Below are 25175 nucleotides of genomic sequence, written 5' to 3'. Positions count from 1 at the left end.
AAATCCTCTCTCCTATTCTCTGTGGGGACATGGCAGTCCTATCCCTGTGCTGCTGAGTATAGGCTCCCTGAAATGTTACCAATAAAGCCCCTAGCCGAGCTAGCTGAGGGGACATCTTCTCTTTCCCGGAGCCCATGGCAGTGGGTAATAAACACTGGTCACACATATGATACAAAGCAAATACTCTAAAATCAACCCAAGTGAGGTTCCTCATAAATGTCTCTTTTGTAGTGCGCTATGAAAGTATGTGTATATACAGTGTTGTTCTTTGAAAAAAGCAGAGAGGTGAAGGAATACAACACAGAACCTTAAAGAAATACGAAATTTACCGGCAGGAAAGGTTTGGGAGGCAAATTCTCCTAAGAGTACCACAAGCTATAAAAAATGTAGTATTTCAGTGTAATTCAGTATTTTCTTTCATCAAGGCTCAGAGTCCCAGCCCACATGTTTGGAGGAATGTCAGAGGCTGACTGTATATGTTCAACTGATGTTCCCTGTCCATCCCAGATCAGAGGGACAGAGCAAAGAGGTGGCTGTGGACTACAACAAAAATGGGAATTAGCTGAGCTGGTGGTACATGCCTGTAATACCAGCACTTTGGGAGGCGGAGGCTGAGGCTGAGGCATGAGAACAGAAAGTTCAAGCTTAGCGCACAGTGGGACTATCTCAAAATATAAAATAAAAAGGGCTTAGGATATGGGTCAGTGCAAAGGCTCTCAGTTTAATTCTTACTACTGAAAACAAACAAACAAGTGAACAAACACACACAACAGGAATTCCTGCACTTGTGCCTAGAACCCCAATCTGTCAGCTGGGAGGGCAACTCTGCTGATGCATGCACAAGCAACTTAAACCCAAGGGTGAGTGAAGAGCTGTGTGATATGCACACGAGGACATGGGCAACAAGAGTAGTCCAAGTTTCTTTTGGGGTAGCTGCTACCTGCTGAAAGAAACTGGCCCACCTGTGCACCTCCCAGGCTACCTAGGGAACTGTATAAATGTCAAAATCCACACCTATGGGATCTGTGGGACTCAGTTCAAGTTCTCTAGGGTGCTACATCTTCACATGCTAAAAGAGATGGAGAAGATGGACACAGGGTGACCATCTGAGGAGGTGGGGCATTTTCACTAAAAAAGAAAAAAAATGCAACAGAAATAATTCATTTATTTAACCCAGAAACAGTTCTAATCTGCAACCCTGCAATCCGCTTACACAACAACTGTTTTGGCAAGCCCCCCGATGTTCCAACAAATATGAAACTGTGCTTGCCATTTATCTAAGGAATCCTGCATTAATAAACATGAAGAGGAACACTTTTACCTCCCACTCTCAATGACAGGACAAAACAAAGACCAGCTGTGTTCATCAATGAGGCCTTGTTCTGCGCATAAAGGCTAATTACATTTTGCTTCAAGCCTACACAGAAAACTTTACTGCTGCTGTCCCCATCCCAGTCAGCCCATGTCCCAGCTGACGCATGGTGATGACTGTGCACCATCAATGGGTCCCGGCCAGCCTGGGTGCGGCTGACCTGTAGGCTTCTTCCCAATATGGGGAATGGGAATATAGGCATGTAGTGTGTGTCCCTCAAGGCCATGAGAAGATGATACCACCTGGGCCAAGCACACAGAGTCAGCAGGAGCACGTGTGGATAGTTCTTTGGCTCTTACTATGATGGGTGCTGCATACAATGCACCCTTCATGGCTATTCTCAACTACCCAATGCGCAGCTGGAGTTATTCCCATCATACAGGCGAGCTGCAGAGATCATGACCTGGCCAAAACATACACCAGTAGGAGGGTAATGGGTCCAGACTGTTTCTCACTGAGTTCACATCAGTGAGTACCACTTCTTGTGTGATGCCAATAGGCCAAGTTCACTGAGTGATCTACAGACCAGCAGGACCAGCCTCTGGGGTCCTGGATTGACTAAACTCATACATATAGACACCATCTCCAAAGTCCACCTTCTACTCTGCCCCAACTCCCTCCCTATATTCGCAGTCACCAGAGTAGAGAATTCCTTTTGTCAGAGAGAAGATAATGTCCTGAAATGTTTTAAGATCATTTATGATTGGACACATTAGGTCCAATTAAACATACATAGGTTACAATTGAGATAGATAGCTAAAGTGACTAACCTTTCAGAAAAAATAAGGGCAGAGCCATGTGCAAGGGGTACTTATATGGGCTCACTAATACTGAGACCTCTGCTTTCCCAGTTAAGAAAGCAACCCCAACCCCACCACCATAGGCCATTTTCTACACTTTCTATGAGTTAATAGGCTGGGGAATACACAGTTAGTCTTGTTAGCATCCAAACCTTTTCTGATAAGGGAGGTGCCAGCTAGGGTCAAGCCAAAGCCCTGTCCTGTCATACCTGTCAACCTGCTCACCCTGGTGGGCCCATCCTTCAGAGCCGTGGGCAGGTTCTCTTAAAGACCAGCCTGTCTTGGCTCTTCCATAAACTCTCTGCAACATGACCATAACTCATCTTCCTGTTCCAAGACCCATTTGGGTGTGATGGCCTGCACCTGTAGTTGTAGCTACTTAGGAGGCTGAGGCAGGGGGATGGCTCGACCCCAGAAGTTTAAGACAAGCCTGGGCAACACAATGAGATCCTAATGCAAAAGACAACAAAAAAGCTCCCAAGTCCTTTGTCACCATCTCTGAGGAAGTATCCTTGATGATTCTCTTCCTTCCCATTCTCTAGGGAGTCCAGGTGCAGACAGGGTAAGGCATGGAGTTACAGCTCCTCATAAAAGCCTTCATCTTCTGGGTTCTAGTTGGGGTATGGGCCAGTCCTGCTAGCACTGGCCACTGTGCTGCACTTCACAGCTTCCCTCCTTCCTCCTGCACCTCAGGATACTGACCAGCTTCTGTACGTCCCCTTGGGAATGCTGCTTGTCTCCTGCAAAGACCTTGCCAGACTCTGTGCCCTGTTCCCTGGATCCCAATAGCAATCACACAGAGCTACAATGACCTTCTCCCTGCTGAGCCAGAAAAACTCAGGATCCAGAATCTGGTGCATGAGATGGTCTCTGGGGATGTCTGCCATTTCTGAGCCTTGCCTGCTACTTTCCCAAGCCAACCTCTTGCTCCACGTGATCTGCTCACCACCACTCTCACAGCTAGGCAGGACACGAGAGGCCACAATCCTGTCAGTGGTCAGGGGACAAAAGCTGTCCCCATACAAAGACATCTTTGCAAAACAAAATAATTGCCCCTTCCCCCACATTTCTGGACTCCAGTTCCCATTTACTGTAGGTTTATGAAACAAGAAAGCAATGCGTCAGTTTTCATCTATTTGGGTTTTGGGGAAAAGTCTCTTTGGGGTTAACATACACCAGTAGGAGGGTAATGGGTCCAGACCATTTCTCACTGAGTTCACGTCAGTGAGTACCACTTCTTGCGTGATGCCAATAGGCCAAGTTCACTGAGTGATCTACAGACCAGAAGAACCAGCCTCTGGGGTCCTGGATTGATTAAACTCATTCCCAGGACAGCTTTCAGATTTAATGTTCTTAGTGTCATTTTAATCATGCAGAATTTGTCTTATTCATTTAGCATGTCCTCCAGATTCATCCATGTTCCTGCAAATGATAGAACTGTCTTCTTTTTGAAGGCCAAATAGTATTCCACTGTATATAAACACCTCAATCTCTATATCCATTCATTCACCAGTGGACACTAAGGGTGTTCCAGATCTTAACCACTGTGAATAATGCTGCACTGAACAGGGGAACGCCTTCATTTATATGACACACTCATCCCACTTTCTTGGGCTACATAGCAGACTATAGGAAGTGGGAATACAGGATCATATGGTAGTTCTATGTTTAGTTTTATGAGGACTCTTCCTACTATTTTCCATGATAGCTGTGCTAATTTACATTCTTATCCACAAGGTACAAGAGTTCCTTTTTCTCTGCATCTTTGCCAATACTTGAAACATGAAAGTGTTTTTAAGATGCATAGGAGAGCAAACTGGTCAATTATGGAGACACAAAATTAGATATGTAAGTTGTATTGATGCCTTTTAGCAAAAGGTATGGTTTAATGGAAGTAATGAAAGCTAGTAGTATGATCAAATCTACTGCCATATAGAAATATATCAGCCAGTAAAATGATGTGGAGAAGAAATAATTGCCGAAACACTAACTAATGAGTCATATACTAATCAAATTATTTTAGAAAAAACATGGTACAGGTAGAATAAAGACTACACAGAAATAACTGAGGGGGAAAAAAAAGCTGTGTGTGGTGGGGGTACAGGAACTAAGAGGCTTGTCAAGATGACTGAATTTCACTGCAGCAATTGGTGTGGTTTCTGCTGCGGTTACAGCTTGAGGTGTGTGTGTGTGTGTGTGTGTGTGTGTGGCAAGGGTGCCTTCAATCAGCCAATGGTGGCTGTGTTCTCAAATAGCACTGCCCCAGTAACACAAGGAGTTAATATGCACAACATTTCAAAGCAAAATTTTAACCTCTACCCTCCCTAAGACCCAGGTCATTCTGCATACAGAAAGTTCTATTTTGGCATGTAGAGCAAGGCGCTTAAATGATTTGTGGCTCCCACAAGGCTTAGATATTTCAGGGGCACAAGCAGTCTGGCAAGTCAGCCAGGGACTGACCAGGATGCTTTTGTCTCTGTGCAGAAGTTTTATGTCTGTGGGCAAAATGGGTGTAGCGGGGCTCTCAAGGCCTTGGGTTACTGCATGACCCGAGAGGAAAGGGTCAGGAGCACACCTACTCAGTATCCTGAGGGCAGTAGATGGGCAGCAGCCTCAAAGCCCAAGAGCAAATGTGTTGGGGTACTGAAACGCTGAGCACCAGCACCTCTGCCTGCAGAGGAGCTCCAGTTGGGGAGTGGGAGGGCTACTCAGAACTACCCTCACTAGTGCCCACTGGGCACCCAGAACACCATTGCTGTCGGGCACACAGATTTCTGGGAGAGAAGAGCCTTCCAGCATAGGAAAAAGCATTTCAAACACCGGTCTGGTACTGCTTGCCTGGTCATTAGCAAAAGAGACTAGGAGTGATCTTCGTCATCTTCTCATGACTTATGGCAAAATCATGTCCTCTCTCTGGTATGTGCCACAAAGTATATTCATAATGAGTTATGTGGAATTCTCTTAACAGGAGTCAGACAGGAAGCAAGCCTTGAGTGACCATCTACCCAAAAATATGTCCCCACACAGGTTCACTTCTTAGGGGTCACAGGAACCAGTCCAACTGCACGGGAATATGCTTAATATTGTTTAGGGGCCCTGAGGGAAAGGGAGGCCCAGGTAAAAGTTGAGTGATTTGCCCAGACCAAGCTCTGTAAACAAATGGCCCAAATGCTGTATCTGTTCTAAGCTGACTCTTCCCCAAACTTCCCACAGAAAAAAGAGAGGCATCAAGTAGGCTCATAATAATGAAGGAAAGAAGAAGTACTGGCTTGCTTGCCGTCATACCTGGGGGACTGATCTGATGGGACTGATTCCCTGAAATGACACCAAGTCATTATGGTGGCACTGAAGCCAGGCACCTCTCAAACCAGCCAGGCCAATCTCTCATGGATTAGCAGAAGCAGGGATGACATGAATATAACAGCAGGAACTTACTTTGCAGTAGTTTCTTCATCATATTTGGTTTTCAGGTCAAATAATTCTGTTCGAGTTTTTTCCAGGGCTAAAAGGCAAGAATAGAAAACCATGATATAAAATACTAATTATTTCAATTAAATTTAAAAAGTAAAAGTATAAAAGTAATATGTCCCCATTTCAAAACAGGCAAAAGTGACAGACATGGTAAGTCATGTCTGAGATCCCAGAATTCTGAGAGGCTAAGGCAGGACTGCAGTGTGGGCAATTTGGCAAGACCCAATCCCAAAATAAAAAAGGCCTGGATGTAGTCCTTTGTTCAATTCCCAGCACTGCAAAAAACAAGCCAATAACAAAACAAAAAGAAAAAACCACAATGATCACCACAAACACACACAAAACCCCAAAGCAGGTAAAGATGATCAAAGTACCATGAATGGAACAGAAAGTTCCTCTCATTTCTATCTCATTTCAATCCAAGTATCTCCAAAGAGAATTATTGTTCATGGTTTACTGCACAGATTTCCTACTTTTCAACATTTTCTTATCATTTAAAAATATTTCCATAAGTAACTGCACATAGAGTAACACCCTGTATAACAATGTTCCTGTCAATGGCAGACCGCATATAAGAAGGCAATTTTGTAAGATGAGAATGGTGGTGGACAACTCCCATTTACCAAGGCTGTCCTAATCATTTTCACATCACAGCACCAGGCACTAGTCTTGTGTTTGTGTGGACGCTAGTGCAACAAACCTGTGGCACTGCCAGCTGCGCAAACATACAACATGTATAATTATTTACAGGGCCCAATACTTGATCATGGTAATGTATGACTATGTTACTGGTTTACACATTTACTAGATTGTACATTTCATTTATTTATTTATTTGACCTTTTTGAGACAAGGTTTCACTATGCAGTTCTGGTTGGCCTTAAACTTGCTGCAATCCTTCTGCCTCAGTCTCCTGAGCACTGGAATTTCAGGTGTGCGCTGCTATGCCAAACCATCACTATTTTAGAAGGTACTGGGGTTTTGTTTGTTTGTTTTGGCATGGTGATACTGGGATTGAACCCACAATTTTCAATGAATCACAGCCCCTTGCCTTTGTTTGTTTTTTGAGATGGGGTCTTGCTAAACTGCTAAGTTTTGTAGACTGAGCTTGATTTATGGTCCTCCTGCCTCAGCCTCCCAGAGTACTGGGATTACAGGTGTGTAAAGTAATGCCCATCAAATATACTCCTAGTTACCCCCCTACCCCCAAATTTACTGGGACAGCATGCCGGGTCACATCAGGCACAGGCTTATCTATCTTGTGTTTATGGTGTCAAGAGGCTGTGACAAGTAACTGGCCTACTCTGTCACTGAAGTATGTGAGTGCATCTGATATCTGCACCAGTACAAAATCCCTCAGTGGGACTTATCTCAGAACACATCTCTGCACAACTATGTGGCCCCTGCCACCAATAAGGTAGGATGTTAGTAATATTTTTAGAGACTTGCCTTCACCCTTGGTGTAGGGCACAGAAATCTCTCCATGTGAAGACACATGCAATATGAGTAAAAAAATGAGCCCCCTTTCAGGATAACTAGAAGTGCAGCTGGCTAAAGCACTGAGTATTCAAACTTTCCATGAATACCGTTCACTAGGTTTCCTAAGAGATAATTTGTATTCCCATGTGCATCATAAGTGAGGAACATTTTCCTTTACTCTCATCAACCCTTGGATACTATCAATTGAAAAAAAAAAAAAAATCCAGAGCTTGGTGTGGTGGTGCACACCTGTAATCCTAGCACTCTGAGAAGGTAAGGAAAGGGGATTGATCCTAAGTTCAAGTCCAGCCTAGGCAATTTAGTAAGACCCTGGGTTAAAACAAAAGCAGAGAGCAGGGGAATGTGCTCTGTAAAGGCCCTGGGTTCGATCCCCAGTACTACATTCATATGTATGTAAAATCTAATTGCCTGGTAGCTAAAATAATACTTCACTGGTGTAATTTTCCTTACGTGTATTAGCTATTTATATTTACTCTATGAACTACTTATTTCTATGTTTTGCCCCTTATTCTACAGGGCTTTTTATTTTCAGTTTTCTCCGGTGCTGGGGATGAAACTCAGGGCATTCTACATGCTAGTCAAGCACCACAGAGCTACACCCCTAGACTGGCCCTTAAGTCATGGATATAATTCATCCGTTTAACTGATTCTCTCTTCCTTTGTCATTTGTGTTTTAACTTGGATTATGACATATTCTAACTTTTTCTCTCATTGAAATTAAAGATACAGTACTTTTCCCTTTCGGGGGAGAAAAATAGAAGAAAAAGAAAAAAGTTTAAAGAAACTTCAGCATAACCTTTTTTGGTTAACTTAAATTTTAAAGGTTCTGCTATTACTGTTCTCTTTAACTTCACTCAGGGTAGAAATAAAGTTTTTTTCCCCTCTTTTCTATCTTCTATTATTGTTCCAAATGAAATGTCACTCCTTGACAGTTTGGTGATTTAGATATGTTTGTTGAAGAGCAGGAAGAGAGGATGGCAGTGGAAGGGATGGAAATGGCATGCAGAGATCCTCCCACCTCCACATTAACAACTCAGTGCCATGACTAATGGAATCAGGTGCAGCAGCCAGGTGGGCTGGAGAACAGTTCTGCAGCGTGGGCTCCCTTTCCTCTGCAACAGGTAGCAAAGGGGACCTTGACAGGCCAGGAAACTGACCACGAGCCCCCAGTTCAGGTGGTCAACTTGACTAGGATGAAGAGCATCAAACCTGTTTGCAGAGTCTGAAGTTTATGCTCGGCCTCTTCCAACTTTGAGGTGGTTGACATTTGTGTCTCCTGTAGCTTTCTGGAAAGAAAGAACAGGAAGCCAGATTAGTTCCTGTTTTCATCAATGGAGCTGCACTGAGTACCTTAGAGCTCTTCTCATTTCCTCTCTTTTCTGGGAGGCCGGCTGGTGGCAGGCACACAATTGGCTGTAGCTCCCAATCCCCTATACGCCTTGGGGTCTGCTCGTAATCTCCTGCACCCTAATGTTGTAACCTCACATTATGTAATCTAAAGTGTGTATCCTGTAGGTCTTGATATACATGGAACGGAAGGTTATCTTAAATGTCACTTGTTCTTGAGATGCCAGATATTAAAAAGAAAAAATACCATCATTACGTACTCATTGTTTTCTGAAGTTAGCCTGAGAAGAATGATACATTTACATTCTGCTGACACAAAGAAGGAATTTGTTGGAATAAAGGATGTACTAAAGAGATGTGACAGCTGTCCCAGCTCTGTTATAATGGAATGCAAATGCAAGTGCAGAACCAAAGGGGGAGATTCTGGGTGTCTCCAACTACATTCCACATATTTATATTTCTCACGATCTCCAAATGAATTCCTGGGTCAGTAAATAGCACAGCTTTCTCCTAATCTGCAGAAAACCTCTAAATATAAGTTTATTGTTTTTATATCACATGAATATAACATATGCTCTCAACATAATAAACCTGGAAATACAGAAAAGGAGAAATGATACAACTAAAAAGTCACCCTAATTTCCATTATCCGTAGAAAAAGCAATGCTAGTATTTTCATGTATTTCAAATATAAAACTAATAGATGCTCAGAATTTTACAAAAATCAAAATTTATAAGCACTTGGAAAACTCCTTGGCTTCATTTCTACTCAGTTCTTTTGTATCTTTCTAAAATGTTTCTGTATGTACAGAAATACGATATAGTAAGTAATGTAGCATAATATAAACAAATATGTAATGCACTACAGTCCAATGTAAACTAATATGTAAGATATCATAGGAAATATAAACTAACATGTAATATACTACAGCAGTAATATAAACAAATGTAAAGCACCAGGGTGAAATATAAACTAACATATAACATATTACAGTATAATATATACTAATATGTAATATATTACAATGTAATAAGCTCCTACTCACTTTTGATACAAAGGAGATCATAACACACACCATTCTAAAGTTTTACACTTGTTTCCAATTTTGGAAATGTTCTATTTTAGCACATATAGTTATCCTTTACTCTTACTGAAGAACTAACTTAAACCTTTGTGGACACAAATTTTTAAAGTTTCTTTCTGCTAAACATTTCCTTAATGGTCATTATGGAGATATTGCTGCATAATTTTGAGAGTAAATCTGTTAGATAGAATCCTAAAAGAGGAATTACAATGGTCAAAGGCTCTGTCCAATTCTTTTTTGTTTTTATAGATCCTTAGTTAATTCCCAGCAAAAAGCCTAATTTAAACGCCACCAACAACATGTTAAGAGTGTTTTGTATACCCTGCCAACACTGATAAAATCAACCTTAATATTTTGCTGCTGAGTAAAGCTCAACTTTTCTCTTTGTAGGAAATGCTTGCTTATTGCCTTTCCCTACTTTTGGTAGAGTTGCCTTTTTTCTTATCAATTTTTAAGAGCTCTTTACATATACAGAAAATTGGTTCTTTGTCTTTAGGTGGTGCAAATATTCCTTCCCAGTTTGTTGATGTTTTAAAACTTTATTTTTATTTGTTTTTAAATATGGCTTTAGTCTTACTTATATCACTTTCTTGTATGCTTATACTTCTCTACTCTAAAATTATTAAAAACAAAGTATGAACCCAAGATTTTTCAGTATGTATGTGACTTAAATATTATCATTATTGTTATTATTTTGCATTGATGGAGACTAAACTCAGGGTCTTGCACATGTTTGGCCAGCAGTACCACTCAGCTATAATCTTTACCTTTAGTTGTTAATATTTAAATTCAATGTCCAATGCCATTTTTAGAATTAAGAATGAAAAAAAAAAGGAATTAAGAATGAAATAATAAACTTAACTTTATCTTTTCTTCCTAATAGTCATTCCATCTTTTGTTTATTTTTTGTGGCACAGGAACCCAGGCCTTGCAGTAATTTATATCCATAGGGTCTTATTCTGAGACAAAGTCTCGCTTAATTGCCAAGGCTGATCTCAGCCTTCTCAGTAGCTGACATTGCAAGTATGTGCCTCTTTGCCTGGCTTTTATACCTTTTCATATAATCACTCTTATCTAATTTGAAAAGTCAACTGAATAATATTGAGTCCCCAAATAAGTTTATTTCCACACTTTTGTGACACATGAATTTGCTGTGGGCAGATCACTGCATATAATGCTGCTTTCTGAATTTTCCACTTGATATTATGTTCAATACTTTTCTCTGGTTACTTTGAATTCCACACAACTATGATTTTCATGGATGCATAACATTCTAGTTAGGGATTGTCTTTCACTTACCCATTTCTTGTTGGTAGGACATTAAATTGCTTGTATTTTTCTCTAGTTATCAATAACGTGAAGAAAAATCTCTTTAAGAAATATTTTCTTAAGAAGCATTTACTTAGGACCAATTCCCCATCAGCTGTGCCAAGGGGGTCACCATCTTCAGAGCTCCAGTTGTGTTGCTCACTCTTCTCTTGGGGGTGTACCCTGCCACATTCTCCTGGTAGAGGTGGTGTCAGCCTCTACCAGAAGCATGGCGTGCATTAAAGACTGATGTTGGTGCTGCAGTGAGGCCATGATGACTGAAGCAGCAGCTGCAGTGGCTGGGCGGGCCTGGTTTGGAGTCACACAGTCCTGCTGCAGCCCGGATTACTAGCGGCAAAAGCTTAGCAAGTACCTAGCCTATGACTTATTTTTCTTTCTGTAAAATGAGATGGTGTAGATCCATCCTGGTTGCTCAGTGAGACAATGTATTAAGTGGCTGGCAACGTTCTGATGCCAAGTAGACTTTGGATGAATGGAACCTAGTATCCCCCTCCTGCTTTTAAACCATACAGGTACTCCCAAGAGATCTTATGAGATACCTGAATTGTGTTGGTAGTGGTGGTGGTGCTGCTGCTGCTAGGCTAGGGATTATTCTCAGGGCACTGAAGATGCTACATACTCAGCCCCACTTCCTGAGATCTCTGTGGAGCTCACCTTACAGAAGTCCAAGTGATGTGCTAAGTCACAGTAAAACTCCATGTTACTCATGCTCAAACCTATTCTTTTACTCCTAACTATAAATTTAGTGCCTCCTGTTAATGTAAATATGAATTTCTTCATGCTAGGGCTAAAACTGAATATCTTAAATTAACTCAGGAGTTTTTTTTTTCTTTCTAAAAATCCAAAGTAACAGAGTTGGAATTGGCAAGCTCAAGAGTCCTCACAGTCCTTACAAGAAATCTTTCATAAAATTATCACACCAGTAAAAAAACCAGCTCATCTGTGGGAGAAGTTTTGGATAAAGTAAGGCATTTGAAATAAACTGCATCAGTTCACTTAGTTTACTAATATGGGCTGAGTACCCCTTATACGAAATACTGGAGAGACCCACCAGTGTTCTAGACTTTGGAGTTTACTGGGTTTTGGGGTATTTACACACAATTTACTATTTGAACATTCCTAATCCAAAAGTGCAAATTATGAAATGTTCCAAATATTCTTAATATTTATGTATGTGTGTGCTGGGAATAGAACATGCTAAGTTCTTGGCCTTATATGTGCTAAGCACATGCTGTACCATTGAACTAAACCTCCAGATTCTAAATCCTTTTGGAATATTTTAGACTTTTGAACTGGAGATGCCCAGTTGGCATGGATTTCTTGATATATGAAGTGCTATGAGGTAATGAAAAAAGGCAAAATAGAAAACTAAGATTTTGAGTATATATGATAAGAATATCAGAATTCACTGAAAGTGGCAAAGTTGTATGTGCCCAGAGCTTCCCTACAGCAGAACTGTGTTTGGAGAACCTGTCTGCTCTCATCTCAGATGAAGTAGATTAACTCTATAGCTCTGCACTAACCTCTGGACCTGTGGGGCTTCGACAGACACCCTCTGCTCCCTGACTGCCAGACACTATCAGCCAACAAAGAAAGACCAGTTCACTGCACTCAGTGCATCCTCACTGATAAATTGAAGATCAAGGGACATTTTCATATTTCAACCAAAATTTTGCCTAGAGCCATATGGGCATTTGTGTATATCTGGTTGATTCTCAGGAATATTTTCAAACTTTCTTGTAACTATCTTGTCAAGTTCAGAGGGAAAATGTCACATTGCTCTGGGATTACCAGGACCCATGCTTACCTCTCCTTCTCTGCAAAATCATTTTGCAACTTTTGTTCCTTCTCGAGAGCAATAGTTTCTGCTTGGCTCTTCAGAGTCTGTTCATATTCTCGGATTTTCTCTTTAAGTGCTTTTATTGTAACCTCTGCAGGAAGAAATAGAGAAAACTTGACAGTAAGAAGCACAGGTCAGTGTGATAGTCTGCATCAGGCTCTCGGAACCAGGGAGGAGCTGCATGGTTTAAACTTGAGCTCCTCCACACTGGCACAAAATCAATGATTACATGTCCTTTCAGAGAACTGTTACTTCCTAAATGTTAAATTGAACTTGCAATGTTTAGGCTGAGGAGGGTCAATGGATTTTGCTGCAAAGGAAGGCGTGGGTTATTCTAGCACATTTTAAAAAGGAGGCAGGGTATTCAATGATAACACATAATAACATCTCATTGGTCTTCAATTAGTTCTCTATTGAGGGAAGATTAATAAAGTTTCAGTGTGGGTTTAATTTCTTCCTCACAAAGAAAAAAGTTCTTCATCATGTAGACTTTATGGAAGCAGAGGAAGGTAAATCTACAGGTTCCTCTGGCCCAGGCACATTTTGCAGTTTCACAAAGGATTGAGAATGTGAGGACCACGTGGTTAGAGAGCTATCTCATCAGCTGAGGGATTCACCCTGGAACTTGGGTGCTGGGGGGACCCTTTGCTAGAGACTTTGGCAGATGTGGGCTGTGTGAACACACAGATGATGAGGGCTTGGGCAGAGATACTCAGGTAACTGGGAGGAGGCTGGGACGTGTCCTGGAGCCAGTTGTGAAAACTGCGGATTCAGGTGCCTGGTGCTCCACAGACGAGGTCCTTGAGCAGGTAGTAAAATCTGGGTTCCCACGGCTCCTCTTGCCCTGCAAGTCTTTCTCTTGCCCTGCATGGTAATAGCAGGCACTTCAACTGCCTAAACCACGAATGTCCAAGCAAAAGCAATGTATAGGTTGTCTCTGATCTATAGGTGCCCGAGGGCAGGACACCTACTGTGCATCTTCCCACCGACATTCCTCCTTGCCCTTTGAGTACTGTGGCCCTTGCCCTGAAAGTAGTACTTTGGAGGACCATTTCCTGGTGTTTATGGACCCATCTCTAAGGAAGCTGGGATGTTTATTTTTGCATTCCCAGCAACTAGTAAAGATGGGTCAGGAAGATCTGGGTCATGAATGAAACAAGGAGGCAGGACCTGACCAGGATCACACTGTGAGGCTCCACTGGCGGGAGTATTCCATCTGGGTGTTACACAGGTGTTTCCATGCCATAGTTGTGCATACAGCACAAGTGCTGCTTGCCTTCACTATCATACAGACCTGGACTAGGAAGGAGGAAACAGGTGCTTTCAGGAAGAGCTGGCTGGCATTCTGGAAGTGTCCTGATCTTGCCTAAAACTTTGACTCTAGAGTACAGCCTGAACTATGGAACTCACAGAACATTTCTCATCGGTTCCACTGGGCATACTAGTAGGCCTGTTTCTTCCTTAAATGCCTGAGGAAGCAGAGGATTTTAATTATGTCTTCTCTCTCTAAGGAGTGTGCTCTGGGCTCTACCGAATGCCAAAGGTAGTGTCTTCTCTTAAAGGAGCCTTTACCTTTTACTCATCAGGCTGCATGGTGTCCTAGGCCTATGGGACAGAATCACACCTAGACCCCAAGTGCCTGTGGAAATGAACATGACATATATATCTGGCACCAATGTTATTGCAGGAGCTGAAACCCTGATGCAATAGGCTTGGCATGGTTCCAGTGAGGCCCAGAGGTGTGACACACTTGGGATCCTTCCAAGAAGCATGTTGTCTGTGCCTGCTGAAGTCTTTTGCTGCTAGGGGCTGCTCACTGCTGGCAGTGTCCAAGCCCATAGCCCTTCTCTGTTGACCAGATCTGCATCCAGGACATTCCCTGTGTCCCTGTGAGCCATATGTAGGAGGCTGTGGTACAGCAGAAGACACTGACATACTGGCATTTGTTTGCTGTATCTAGAGCCCAAATTTACTCATCTTCAATGGGGGGTCTATGCACATGACTCAGAAGCTCTTTTCCTGCTCTTACTCCTAGACCATCTTCATGGTTGCTGTAACTATGGAAACAAGTGAACATACCTTCTGCCCTTCCAAATTGTGACTGGATTATGCTAGGACAAGGAGGAGAAAAAAAATGACATTTTTCTGGAGATTGGGAAAACTGGTAATCAATAAAGAAATGTGAATTTCTGACAAAGCAACAGTGCTCAGGAAGCAGCTGAGCTAAGTATAGTGATGCACACCTGTAATCCCAGCGCTTAGAAGACTGAGGCAGGAAGACTGCTGGACTGCTGCCAGTTTGAGGCCAACCTAAGCTATATAGCAAGACAGGCTAAAAAAAAAAAAAAAAAGCTAAAATTTCTTGAGTGTTGAGGGCTACATATACCACTCTCACTTCATCCCATAGGGAGCTCACTAGAAAGTAGAAAAATGCTCCCAAGACACAGGGCATTTAACAACCAAGATTGCTCAAGACCACGTGGTAAGGTGGTGGCCACCAACGGACTCAAATCGTCTGTTTCCTTTCAAGGGTTTGTTCCTGAATCAGGATTAAGTGTTCATTTATAAAGTACACGCTAGAGCCTCTTGGGAGGAAACAATCCCCACCACTTTGGTGGGTTCCTAGTCAGTGCTGGCCATGGAGGCACTGGCCAGGAAGGGTGAGGGGAGACAAAATCTCACACAACCCTGTGGCTGTAAACTCCAACACACAACAAGCTCAATAAACATCAAGGGTAGGCTGTCAAAACTAGACATCCAAAGGAACAAATACAAAGGACATTTTCTTTATATAGTGTCTCTGTGCAAACCACATGTGCACATTTACAGGTTACCTGTCACCTGGGTACTGTGATGAAGCTGACTAGGAAGAATTCCTACTGGGAAAGGCAATGCCTTTTTTCAGAAGGATCACAGTTTAGTAAGCCCAATGTCTTGCTTTTAAGCAAGACAAATGCTGTGCCTTCAGGACCCAAAAGCTCACCAGGCTCTCTGTAGAGCCAGACTGGTAGGGACTGGGCTGGTTTGGCTCCCCTAATTTCCTGTCCCCCATGTTCCTCAGCTCCAGCAAGTTCCTGCCATCCTCACCTGAAGGCTTTAGCACATCATCCATTGCCTGAGGGAGTAAACATACTCAGAGAACCCTGAGAAAAGGGTCCTGGGAACTGCTGCCTTCATAGCCTGGTACCTTCTGGCACTTCCCACATCACCTCAGTCTCTCTGGATCTTCCATGGCCACTCTCTCCTCCCAACTCTGCTTCCAACATTCTCAAAGCCAAAGGACCACACAATCTACAATCAGTACCTTGTAGCTCTCTAAGCCTATTAAATAGAAAGTCACACAGAGGACCAGCCAAGTGGCTGCCTCCCCTTTCCTTACCCATATCCCCACATGAAAACTCACAGGCTGTTCTGAGATGGAGAGTTGGCTGAAGAACTTGCTGGTGTGGTCAAAGAGCCTGAGATTTTTTTTGACACAGGAAGCTAGGAGGCTTTGGGATTTGGAAAACATCTGGGTTTTAGGTGAAGGAGGAACTTCTTTGTTCCTCCCTGACAGAAGAAGCCAGGCCACTTTTGCCTTCTCTGTCTTGTTGATGCTGGCAACCACAAGAAGAGGTTTTTTTTTTTTTTTCATGAGACACCTAATGAATAGGTAAGGCCAACAGGGAAAGAGCAGTAAGAGCACAGCCTGTGAGGATGTGTCTAGTCTGGAGCCTTAATGGATCAGCAGCAATTACTAAATGACTTACTGTATGTGACCCTTTGATCATGAGCTGGCTGTCTGACAGGTGTTGCCCAGAGGCAACACATCAGTCTTTTAAAAGGCAGATCCTATCACATGATGATACAGGAGATTTTCAAAGACTCTTGATCAGTCCTGTCTGACGGCAATAAAATCATACATAGTCATTGTGTAGAGGAAAACTGTGACTTCGAAATAGCTAAGTATTATCATTCTTTCTCTTTAAAGAATCTTCATCTTGCTCCACCCTGGCTTCATGATGTGGGTAACAACTCGAGCTAGTCCCAACAGTATAGGGAAAACAATTAAGGAAAAAAACAAAAAACAAAACAAAACAAAAAATAGGGAGAAAGAAAAGCAAGGGACATGCTTTCCACCAACCTTGATTTTTAACTTCGGCAAATTCCTTGTTGTATTCTTCGAGAGTTTCCCTAAGTTTCTGGTTTTCTGTCTCGATGTCATGCAGGCGCTGCACTTTGAGCTGCAGTTGCTGCCCCAGATCCAAGGCTGGCACAGGGTCTACACAACAGGAGAGCACACATCAGCCCACTTTGGACCCCACCCTTAGGGAGAAAAGGCTGAAAGTGGCTTTCTGGGTGCTCAGGAAGCCACCTCCTGTAGGCTCCTGTGGGGTCTCACCTCCTCCTATAGAGCTCTGAGATCCCTGGCCAGCTGGGGGCTTCACTGCTGCTTGACAAAGGAAAGACCCATGCCAGGATCCTCAATGTGTGAAAATTGGGTGGAAGTGGCCTTGGGAGTTACTGGGAGCTCTCTCAGTATGGAGCAATGCTTTAATGATTTTTATGGGCTGCAAGGAGGAAAGCACCCTGGGAAAAATCCCTGACTGCCTAGAGCTGTGCTTAGACAGGGGCCTGCAAGCTTAAAGTCTCTAGTCATTACGTGACGCTGAAAGTAACAACTAGCCCTGTGGAAGCAGCAATGTTCACAGAACATCTGGGTGGTAGAGATAGGACGGAAAAGAAACCGAAGCTCTGGGAAGTGGAGGGATTGGCCCAAGGCTGCCTGGCTAGTTTGTGGGCACAGAAAAGGTGAACCCAAGTCAGTTAGCCCCAAATGACTACTCTATGACACAGCAGGACAGCTGCTAAGGACAGGAAAGAAACCCTCAGGCTTTAGAAAAGGCCACCAATTTCAGGATGCGATCACTTTTCACTGTCACCCTTCTTTAGTGATGACAGATGCTGAGAACAGTCAGGAGTGGGCAGCTGCCTTGTCTGGCCAGACAGGTCACCAAGCTTCTGATTATAATACAAAGAGCAGGACAGCAACCAAGCCATTCTGTGAGGTCTTGTGACCAACTGAATATGGTATCTGCCATCAGAGTTCCTTAACAGCAGATTTTAATCTGAAGTTGGAGACTGCAGACATGCAATTTACAGGGCTGACTCTTGGTCTCTGGCTTTACCTTCATTCAGCAGAAGACAGACAGACATTAAATGTTCTTCTGTATCAGTTCAATCTTTATTTTTTTCTTCTGCTTCCTAGTAAGCAATTATAATCCACCTGCTGGGCACTGGTGGAGTACTTCCTAGGAATTCTTAGGTTCCAGCAGAGCAGAATACTCAGTTCTGTTGGGCTTGGAAAGACTGTTGAATATATTTCTGGCATGGGCGCCAGCCTCACTTGTGAGATGGCTGTGGAGATTTAGTCTCCTATTGTGGAATGCTAAACACCATGCACGGTGGATCAACAAGGGTATATATTCAAGAGCTCACTTAATTTTCCGATGCCAGAGCCATTAATTTTTCAGACCACCCTTGCTTTCTGGAAGTGAGATCTGGGCCCCAGTAGGAGCCAGGCACTCTCTGCGATGCCAGTGTCTCTGTAGAGTTTACATGAGGCGGCACTGGGCTGCGTTGGCTCGAGTCAGCAGAGTTGAGTGCCGTTTTGATGCCAACATGGTCCATCATGAAAAAGCCCTACTCACTAGCCAATTCTTCTGTGCCTGTATATAGTCTCTGACTGTATCGCTTTCTCATTTATGGCTTTTCATTACTATTTTAATTAGCATTAAAATATTTATATTAAATTAGATTTCAAAAGCAATTTTGGGAGTTGATTCTAGGGAGCAGTAATAATAGGAAAAATGGAATTGATAGAACATTTCAGGTGCAGTTACTTTTTTGTTGGTGTTGTTGGTTTTGGATCTGAATTTCAGTATCTTCCCAGGAAACCTTTCTGTGCCTCTTCCTCTACCTCCATGGCCTCGTGCTAGGCAAATGGCCTGAAGGAAATGAGCTGTATTGCCCACAGCTGGTCCATCTACAACTATGATTTGAACTTTGAGAATTTTATTAACATTCACCCATGTCTGCTTTCCCACACAACTGCTATTACCAATTACAGTTTTAAAGAACTAAGCTGGTATACTGCACTCCATCCCTAAAATTCTTGTCAATATAGCCAGCACATTCCTTTTAAAAGGCCACCACTCTGTCTACTTGGATGAGAAAATAGCTTCCTTTTTTTGATTCTATAAGGAATTCTATAAGGAACATAAAAATTACATGCACATTATCAAGTGAACTAGACATATGGAGAAATTTCCAGAATGTTATACTGTAAATGAAAATTCCAGCAATCTCCTAATTACTCATTACAACATCTATATTTAATTGAACATGATTAAAGGTCAATGCCGAAGTATCAAAACTGATCACAGAACAAGGAAGGGACTGAATACTCAAATATCTCTATACATTAAGCTTCCAACTTTACTGTATGCAGTTGAATGACTTTAAATGCCTACAGCATTTGAATATTGTTTTGGGATATGTAAAAAGCATTGCTAAAGTACCTCTTAGGCTTAATTTTTATTACTTGTATTAAAGGAACAGCTAATTACCACATGACAATATAATGACTCTAGCATGTTTGGGCTGGAGACCAAAACAATGAATTTCAGCAAGCCAAATCCCGACCTGCATGCTAATCTGGGGAAATCATAGCTTTTTGTCTTGTTAATGATTTTCAATGCCATTTAAACCCCCAACAAGTATTGTTAGGTCTTATGCTGCATGTCAGAAAGCTCCGATCTCAGCAGCTCAATTAGGGAGTTGTCTAGGGGAGGCAAGAGAACACTCCCATATGTAAAAGAGAAACACAAAATTCCTGTAACCCCTGTCTCCCCAATCTCTTCTAATTCAACAGGCTTTACTACTAGCTCCATGACAAACCTGCAGTGTTTTATAATCATCTAACAGTTAATTCCTAAAACATTCTCTGAGGTATTACTGTAGCTCATTATACAACCCAGGACTCAAAAGAACATAATTATAACAAACAACAATACTGTCACCTGTATTTATTCAGCACCTTTTTCTAAGTGCATGTAACATTATCTCATTAATTCTAGCCATCACAGAGAGGTGGGGGAGGGTGCTACAATGTGTCAGGCCCTGGCATCTCACCCAGGGACAAGGAGAGAAAGGACAATGGCCAGGCAAATAGGTATGCAAAACTCTATAATTAAGAATTTTCCTTGCCCAACCAGCAGGCAATTCTGTCTCTTCAAATACTAATTTAACAAGTATTTCCTAAGTGGCTGTGTGTTCTGGTAGAAGCATGGATTAGGCTAAGATGGACACAACACTTGGTAAAATTAGCAGTAACCAGTCTCACAGGTGAGGTAAACCAGGTACATAAAATAACAAAGGTAAAGCAAGAGAGGTCACGCTAAAGACCAAATGGATGTTGAGACAGATAAACCAGGCAAAGTAGTGCCCTGAGGAAATACTCAGTGGTTTCGCTAGTGGATAAGTAAAATTTGGACTGACAGAGACTGTGAGGAGTCAGTTATGGCCCAAAGAATTGTTCAGCTGGAGGCTGATGTGCACATTCTATGACATCAGGGCCATTCCAGGTACCAATAGGAGTGGGCAGAACAAAATCTTTGCTGGCAAAGGCTTGTCATGGGCTAGGGGTATAGCTCTATAAAAGCTTTAATGAAGTGAGAGAGATAGACAGGAAGCAAATATCAACATCGACAATCTTTGAGTACTGCTGTGAGGGTAGAGAGAAAGCAGGGTGCACAGACTCAAGAATCCCAGGAAGAAGGGGTAGTTCCTTGAGACAGGTTGATAGGGAGGGTTCTGCAGGTAGCCTGGGACAGGAAGCTGGCTGGTAAGCAGTCATTTGCTCTATGAAGTGGCAGCAGCCAGTGCAAAGGGCTCAAGCTGAGTGTGAACATGGCTTGTTCAAGGCACAGAAGGCAGGTGGCTGCAGTGAAGGAAAAGGAGAGTGGTACAGGAAAAGTGGTCACAGAGAAGGCCTGACCTCCAGGATTTAAAGAACAACATGCCTGGGTGAGATGCCAGGGCCTGCATGGTGGCACATGCCTATAATCCCAGCACTCTGGGAAGCTGAGGCAGAAGGGTCCAAGTTTGAAGCCAGTCTGGGTTACTTGGTGAGACCCTGTCTCAAGATAAAAGCACAAATGAGAAAAGGGCTAGGGATATGATTCAGTGTGAAAGCCCTCAACTTGATATTAATATTTGAAGAAAAGAACATGAACATAATAAGGAGAGAAGCAGAATGGGTAAAGGAAAACTGAATTTGAATTTTAGAGCTGAAAACACAATGTCTGAAATGGACCAAGCCTTGGGAAACTGTCAGAAGCACAGGGCTCTCTTACACGATAGGTCACTAAGGCACAAGAAGAAACTACAATACTTCAAACCACAAGACCGTTTGTTGGTTTTCTATTAGCCAAGATGTTAAAGAGTTTTAAACTTACTGATGAGCTCTACAATTTTCTTTAATAAAAGATAAGCGTTCCAAATTAGCCACCTTGTTCTTTGACTGCAAATGGTTGTCATATCAATGATCTGCTGTCCAACAGACATTTAACAAAAAATAAACACGTCATCTTTGCCTTGAAAGAAATGTGATACTTTAATACATAGGAAAAAACCACTTCTTTTTAAAAATAAAAAAAAGCTCATTGCATGGTAACAGATTTTAAAAATGGGGGCTGGGGATTTAGTTCAGTGGCATAAGCGCCTGCCTTGCAAGCAGGCAGTCGTGAGTTTGATCCCTGGGACAGATAAAAATGAGAAAGACCAAAAAAAAAAAAAAAAAAAAAAAAGGGTATGTGGAAATACTTCCATCAACATATATATGTATGGGAAAAGACAAAAGTCTCTATTGAACTATCTCAGTGCCTCACATCATAAAGGGAAAATTGAGAGTGTGGGCCAGACTGCATGGGTTCAAATCCCAATGCTTCCACTTATTGGTTGCACAAACCTTGAAAAATCACTTATCTTCTCTGTACCTCAGTATCATCTTCTGTAAATTTGGTATAATATTTGCACCAGTATCATGAGGATGTTATGAGGATTAACTTAGAAAATTGCTAGGCACAGAGTTAATTCTCAGTAAACCATTCATCAACTCAAGTTTCAAACCATTTGTTAATGCAGTAATTTATGACTAGTTAGCAAGAAAAACTAAATACCAGAAAAAATGAAAGTTTACCATTTGAGTTTCAATAAATATCTTATCCTACCTGCTATACAGGTTTTGAAACTATGAATCTAGTTTTTGTAAAGAGAGCCACTAACGTACTTCTTTGGTTCAGATCTATTTATCTTCATGAGTTATCTTTTCTAGCCTATTTCCGCCTTTTCGTGGTACTGGGGACTGAACCCAAGGCTTTCACATTTGGCTATATCTCCAGCCCTTTTTAAATTTTGAGACAAGATCTCACTAAGTTGTTAAACTGCCTGAGCTGGGCTCAAACTTGTGATCTCCTACCTCAGCCTTCCAGAGTGCCGGCATTATAGATGTGTGCCACTGCACTTGGCTTCTAGTCGTCTATAATGATAATGAAAACCAAGCATCAAAATTGACAGAGCATGGAGACTTCTGTTTTGCCTAAGACAAGTATGCTGATACTAGACTTGCTCTCTGACCATAAACAAGTAAACCATAAACCAGACAAAACATATGAAACAATGGTTTACAGACACTGAAAAATTGGCAGAGCAGGACTTGATCCCTGACCAAGGAGAAACAAACTTGGGAAACCATCAGATCATCTAACTTTGTGCTAGGAAGCACTTTCTGGACAGATACATACAGAAGGGGAAACAAACAGAACATCAAATGAACTTCCCAGATGAGCCAACAGAGATCAGATGACTGGGAGCCACAACACTGGAATTTGCAAGACAAAATCCTGAAAAGGAGGGACATGTATAGCCAAAAAGCTACAGAAATATATAGGAGAGTAATCTAGACTTTGCAGTGATGAGCTGTATTGCATATGCCAAAGGTTAAAAAGGTTAAACTCCACAACGCTGCAAAAGAACTATAGTACAGAGAAGGTCAAAGCTGAGCAACTCCCAGAATTGGAGGGCTGAAAGACTGCTGTGTTCCAACTAGCCAAGGAGGACAGTCTTACTACAGAGCAGAGACACTGAGTAGAGACACAAGAGGGCCCACATAGGGTTGAGGCCTGGTAGTCCAGAATCATCACAAAGTTAAAAATATGCCTCAGATGATCATGCTGATCATTTAATTGCCTACCCAAACAAACTTCAACATTCTTAAAGAAAGACAACAAAATCCATACAGGTAATATTCACAATGTTCAAACATCCTATCAAAAATTACTAGATATGTAGAGTAGTAGAAAAGTTGTGGGGTGGGAGAAATGATCAGTTAATAAAAACAGAACCATAAGCGACAAGAAAGAATGGAATTAGTAGATCAACACTAAAACACGGATTTAAATAAAATAATCCTCATGGATTTAAATAAAAATATGAACATTGTAAGGACAGAAAGAGGACAAAGAGGGCTGGGGATTTAGTTCAATGGCATAAGTGCCTGCTGGGCAAGCATGAGTTTGTAAGTTCGATCCCCGATACCAAAAAAAAAAAAAAAAAAAAAAAAAAAAAGAAAGAAAAAAGAAATAGGACAAAGAAGAGTAAAATGGAATTTCAAGACTTAAAATACAAAATCTAAAATGAAATCACTAAATTGGCTTACTGGAATAGGTATAGAAGAAGAAGACAAAGATGAAGATTAAGATGAAGATGACAATGATCAATGACTTCAAAGTCAGGCATAAAAATTGTCTGAACAGAAGCATGAAAAAATTGAACACCAATAAGCATATCAACTTGCTGAAAATAAGAACAAAAACTTGGTATTGTAAAAGGTAGAGAAAAAAGATTAATTGCATGGGGGGGGGTGTGCCAAGATGACTGGAGATTTGTTAGAAGCAGACCTGAGACAAAAATATCAAAAATCATCTGGAACTTGATATCCAATAAAAATATCCTATCTTAAAAAAAAAAAAAAAAGGGCCAGAGATTTAGCTCAGTGGCATAAACACCTGCCTGGCAAGTGCTAGGTCATAAGTTCAATCCCCATACCAAAAAAAAAAAAAAAAAAGGCAAGATAATTTTTCTCAGCTGCACGAACACCAATAAAATTCATGCTAGTACATTGTTAGACAATAAAAATTGTTAAAGAAAACTATAGAATCAGAGAAAATGATGCCTAGAAACTTGATCCACATAAAGATATAAACAATATTGGAAAAAGTGAACATATGGGTAAAAAATATATATTATTTTCTTTTTTGATTTTCTTAAAAGATAGTGGACTAAAGTACTGTAGTAACAAGTATTGGGGAGATTGTTACACATGTAGTAACATGAATAAATATAGGCAAGGAGAACACAAAACAAATATATTGTATGTAAGATGTAAACTATTATTTGAAGAAATACAGTAAGTTAAAGATGCCTACTTTACATCCCAAAGTAGAAAATAATGTTAGCATTATAGCTAATAAGGTAATTGGGGAGACAAAATAAAAAGTATTCAATCAAAAGAAAACAGGGAAGCTATAACAGCAAAAACAAGTGAGACAATTAGAAACAGTGAGATGACAGATTTAAGCAGTAAGATTTAAAGCAGATTTAAACCCAACTTTATCTATAATAACATTAAATGTAAATGATCTAACATTCCAGTTAAGGGCCACACTCTCAGACTGGATTAAAAAGGCAGGACATGCCTATTTACAAGAAACACAACCTAAAGCCAGGTTAATAGTAAAAGGATAGAGAAAGATGTAACATGAAAATACTAATCAAAAGAAAGCAACAGCCTAAAATAAAATCAGACAAAAGAAACTTTAGGTCATACATCAGGAATGAAAATCACTGTATAAACCTAAAATCCCCATATCACTGAGAAGATATAACAACTCTAATGGCATTTATACCCTCAGACAAGGCTTCACAGTACAAGAATCAAAAACAAACTGAACAGGACTAGGGATTTAGCTCAGTGGCACAAGCTCCTGCCTGACAAGTGCAAGGTTGTGAGTTCAATCCTTGGTACAAAAAAAAAAAAAAAAAAAAAAAAAAAGTCTGAACCAAAAAATCCCCCACAATAATGGTTAAGGATTTTGAAACTCTCTTCTCATGAATTAATAGCACAATTACATATAAAATCATTATGGATACAAAATACATGAATACTGCTGACCAACCTGACCTGACTTTAAAGAACACCTCACCCAAGAACCACACAGCACACAGGGATTATTCACCTACAATTCCCACCCAGTGCACAGGGATTATTCACCTACAAAGAACATACACAGAATCATTAAACACATATTAGTAAATTTAAAAGAACAACAG

The 25175-nt window shown here is 41.3% G+C and overlaps 1 protein-coding gene across 16 annotated transcripts in view; it reads right to left on the bottom strand.

Annotated features, from left to right (window-relative positions):
- Nucleotides 1–25175, bottom strand: part of Cux1 (cut like homeobox 1) — a 360722-nt gene that overhangs the window by 116903 nt on the left and 218644 nt on the right. For all 16 annotated transcript variants that reach the window (XM_063234256.1, XM_063234259.1, XM_063234263.1 and 13 more), the window contains 4 exons: nt 16867–17004; nt 12711–12834; nt 8352–8428; nt 5608–5674 (listed from right to left, as the gene is read on the bottom strand). In XM_063234256.1, coding sequence (XP_063090326.1) covers nt 5608–5674; nt 8352–8428; nt 12711–12834; nt 16867–17004 — 406 coding nt within the window. The remainder of the gene's footprint in view (nt 1–5607; nt 5675–8351; nt 8429–12710; nt 12835–16866; nt 17005–25175) is intronic.

Source organism: Cavia porcellus, unplaced genomic scaffold (assembly GCF_034190915.1).
Source record: "Cavia porcellus strain 051 isolate PalLab524CR breed Dunkin Hartley unplaced genomic scaffold, mCavPor4.1 scaffold_23, whole genome shotgun sequence".
In the NCBI taxonomy this organism is placed as follows: Eukaryota; Metazoa; Chordata; class Mammalia; order Rodentia; family Caviidae; genus Cavia; species Cavia porcellus.
This window is presented reverse-complemented; position numbering and strand designations above follow the sequence as displayed.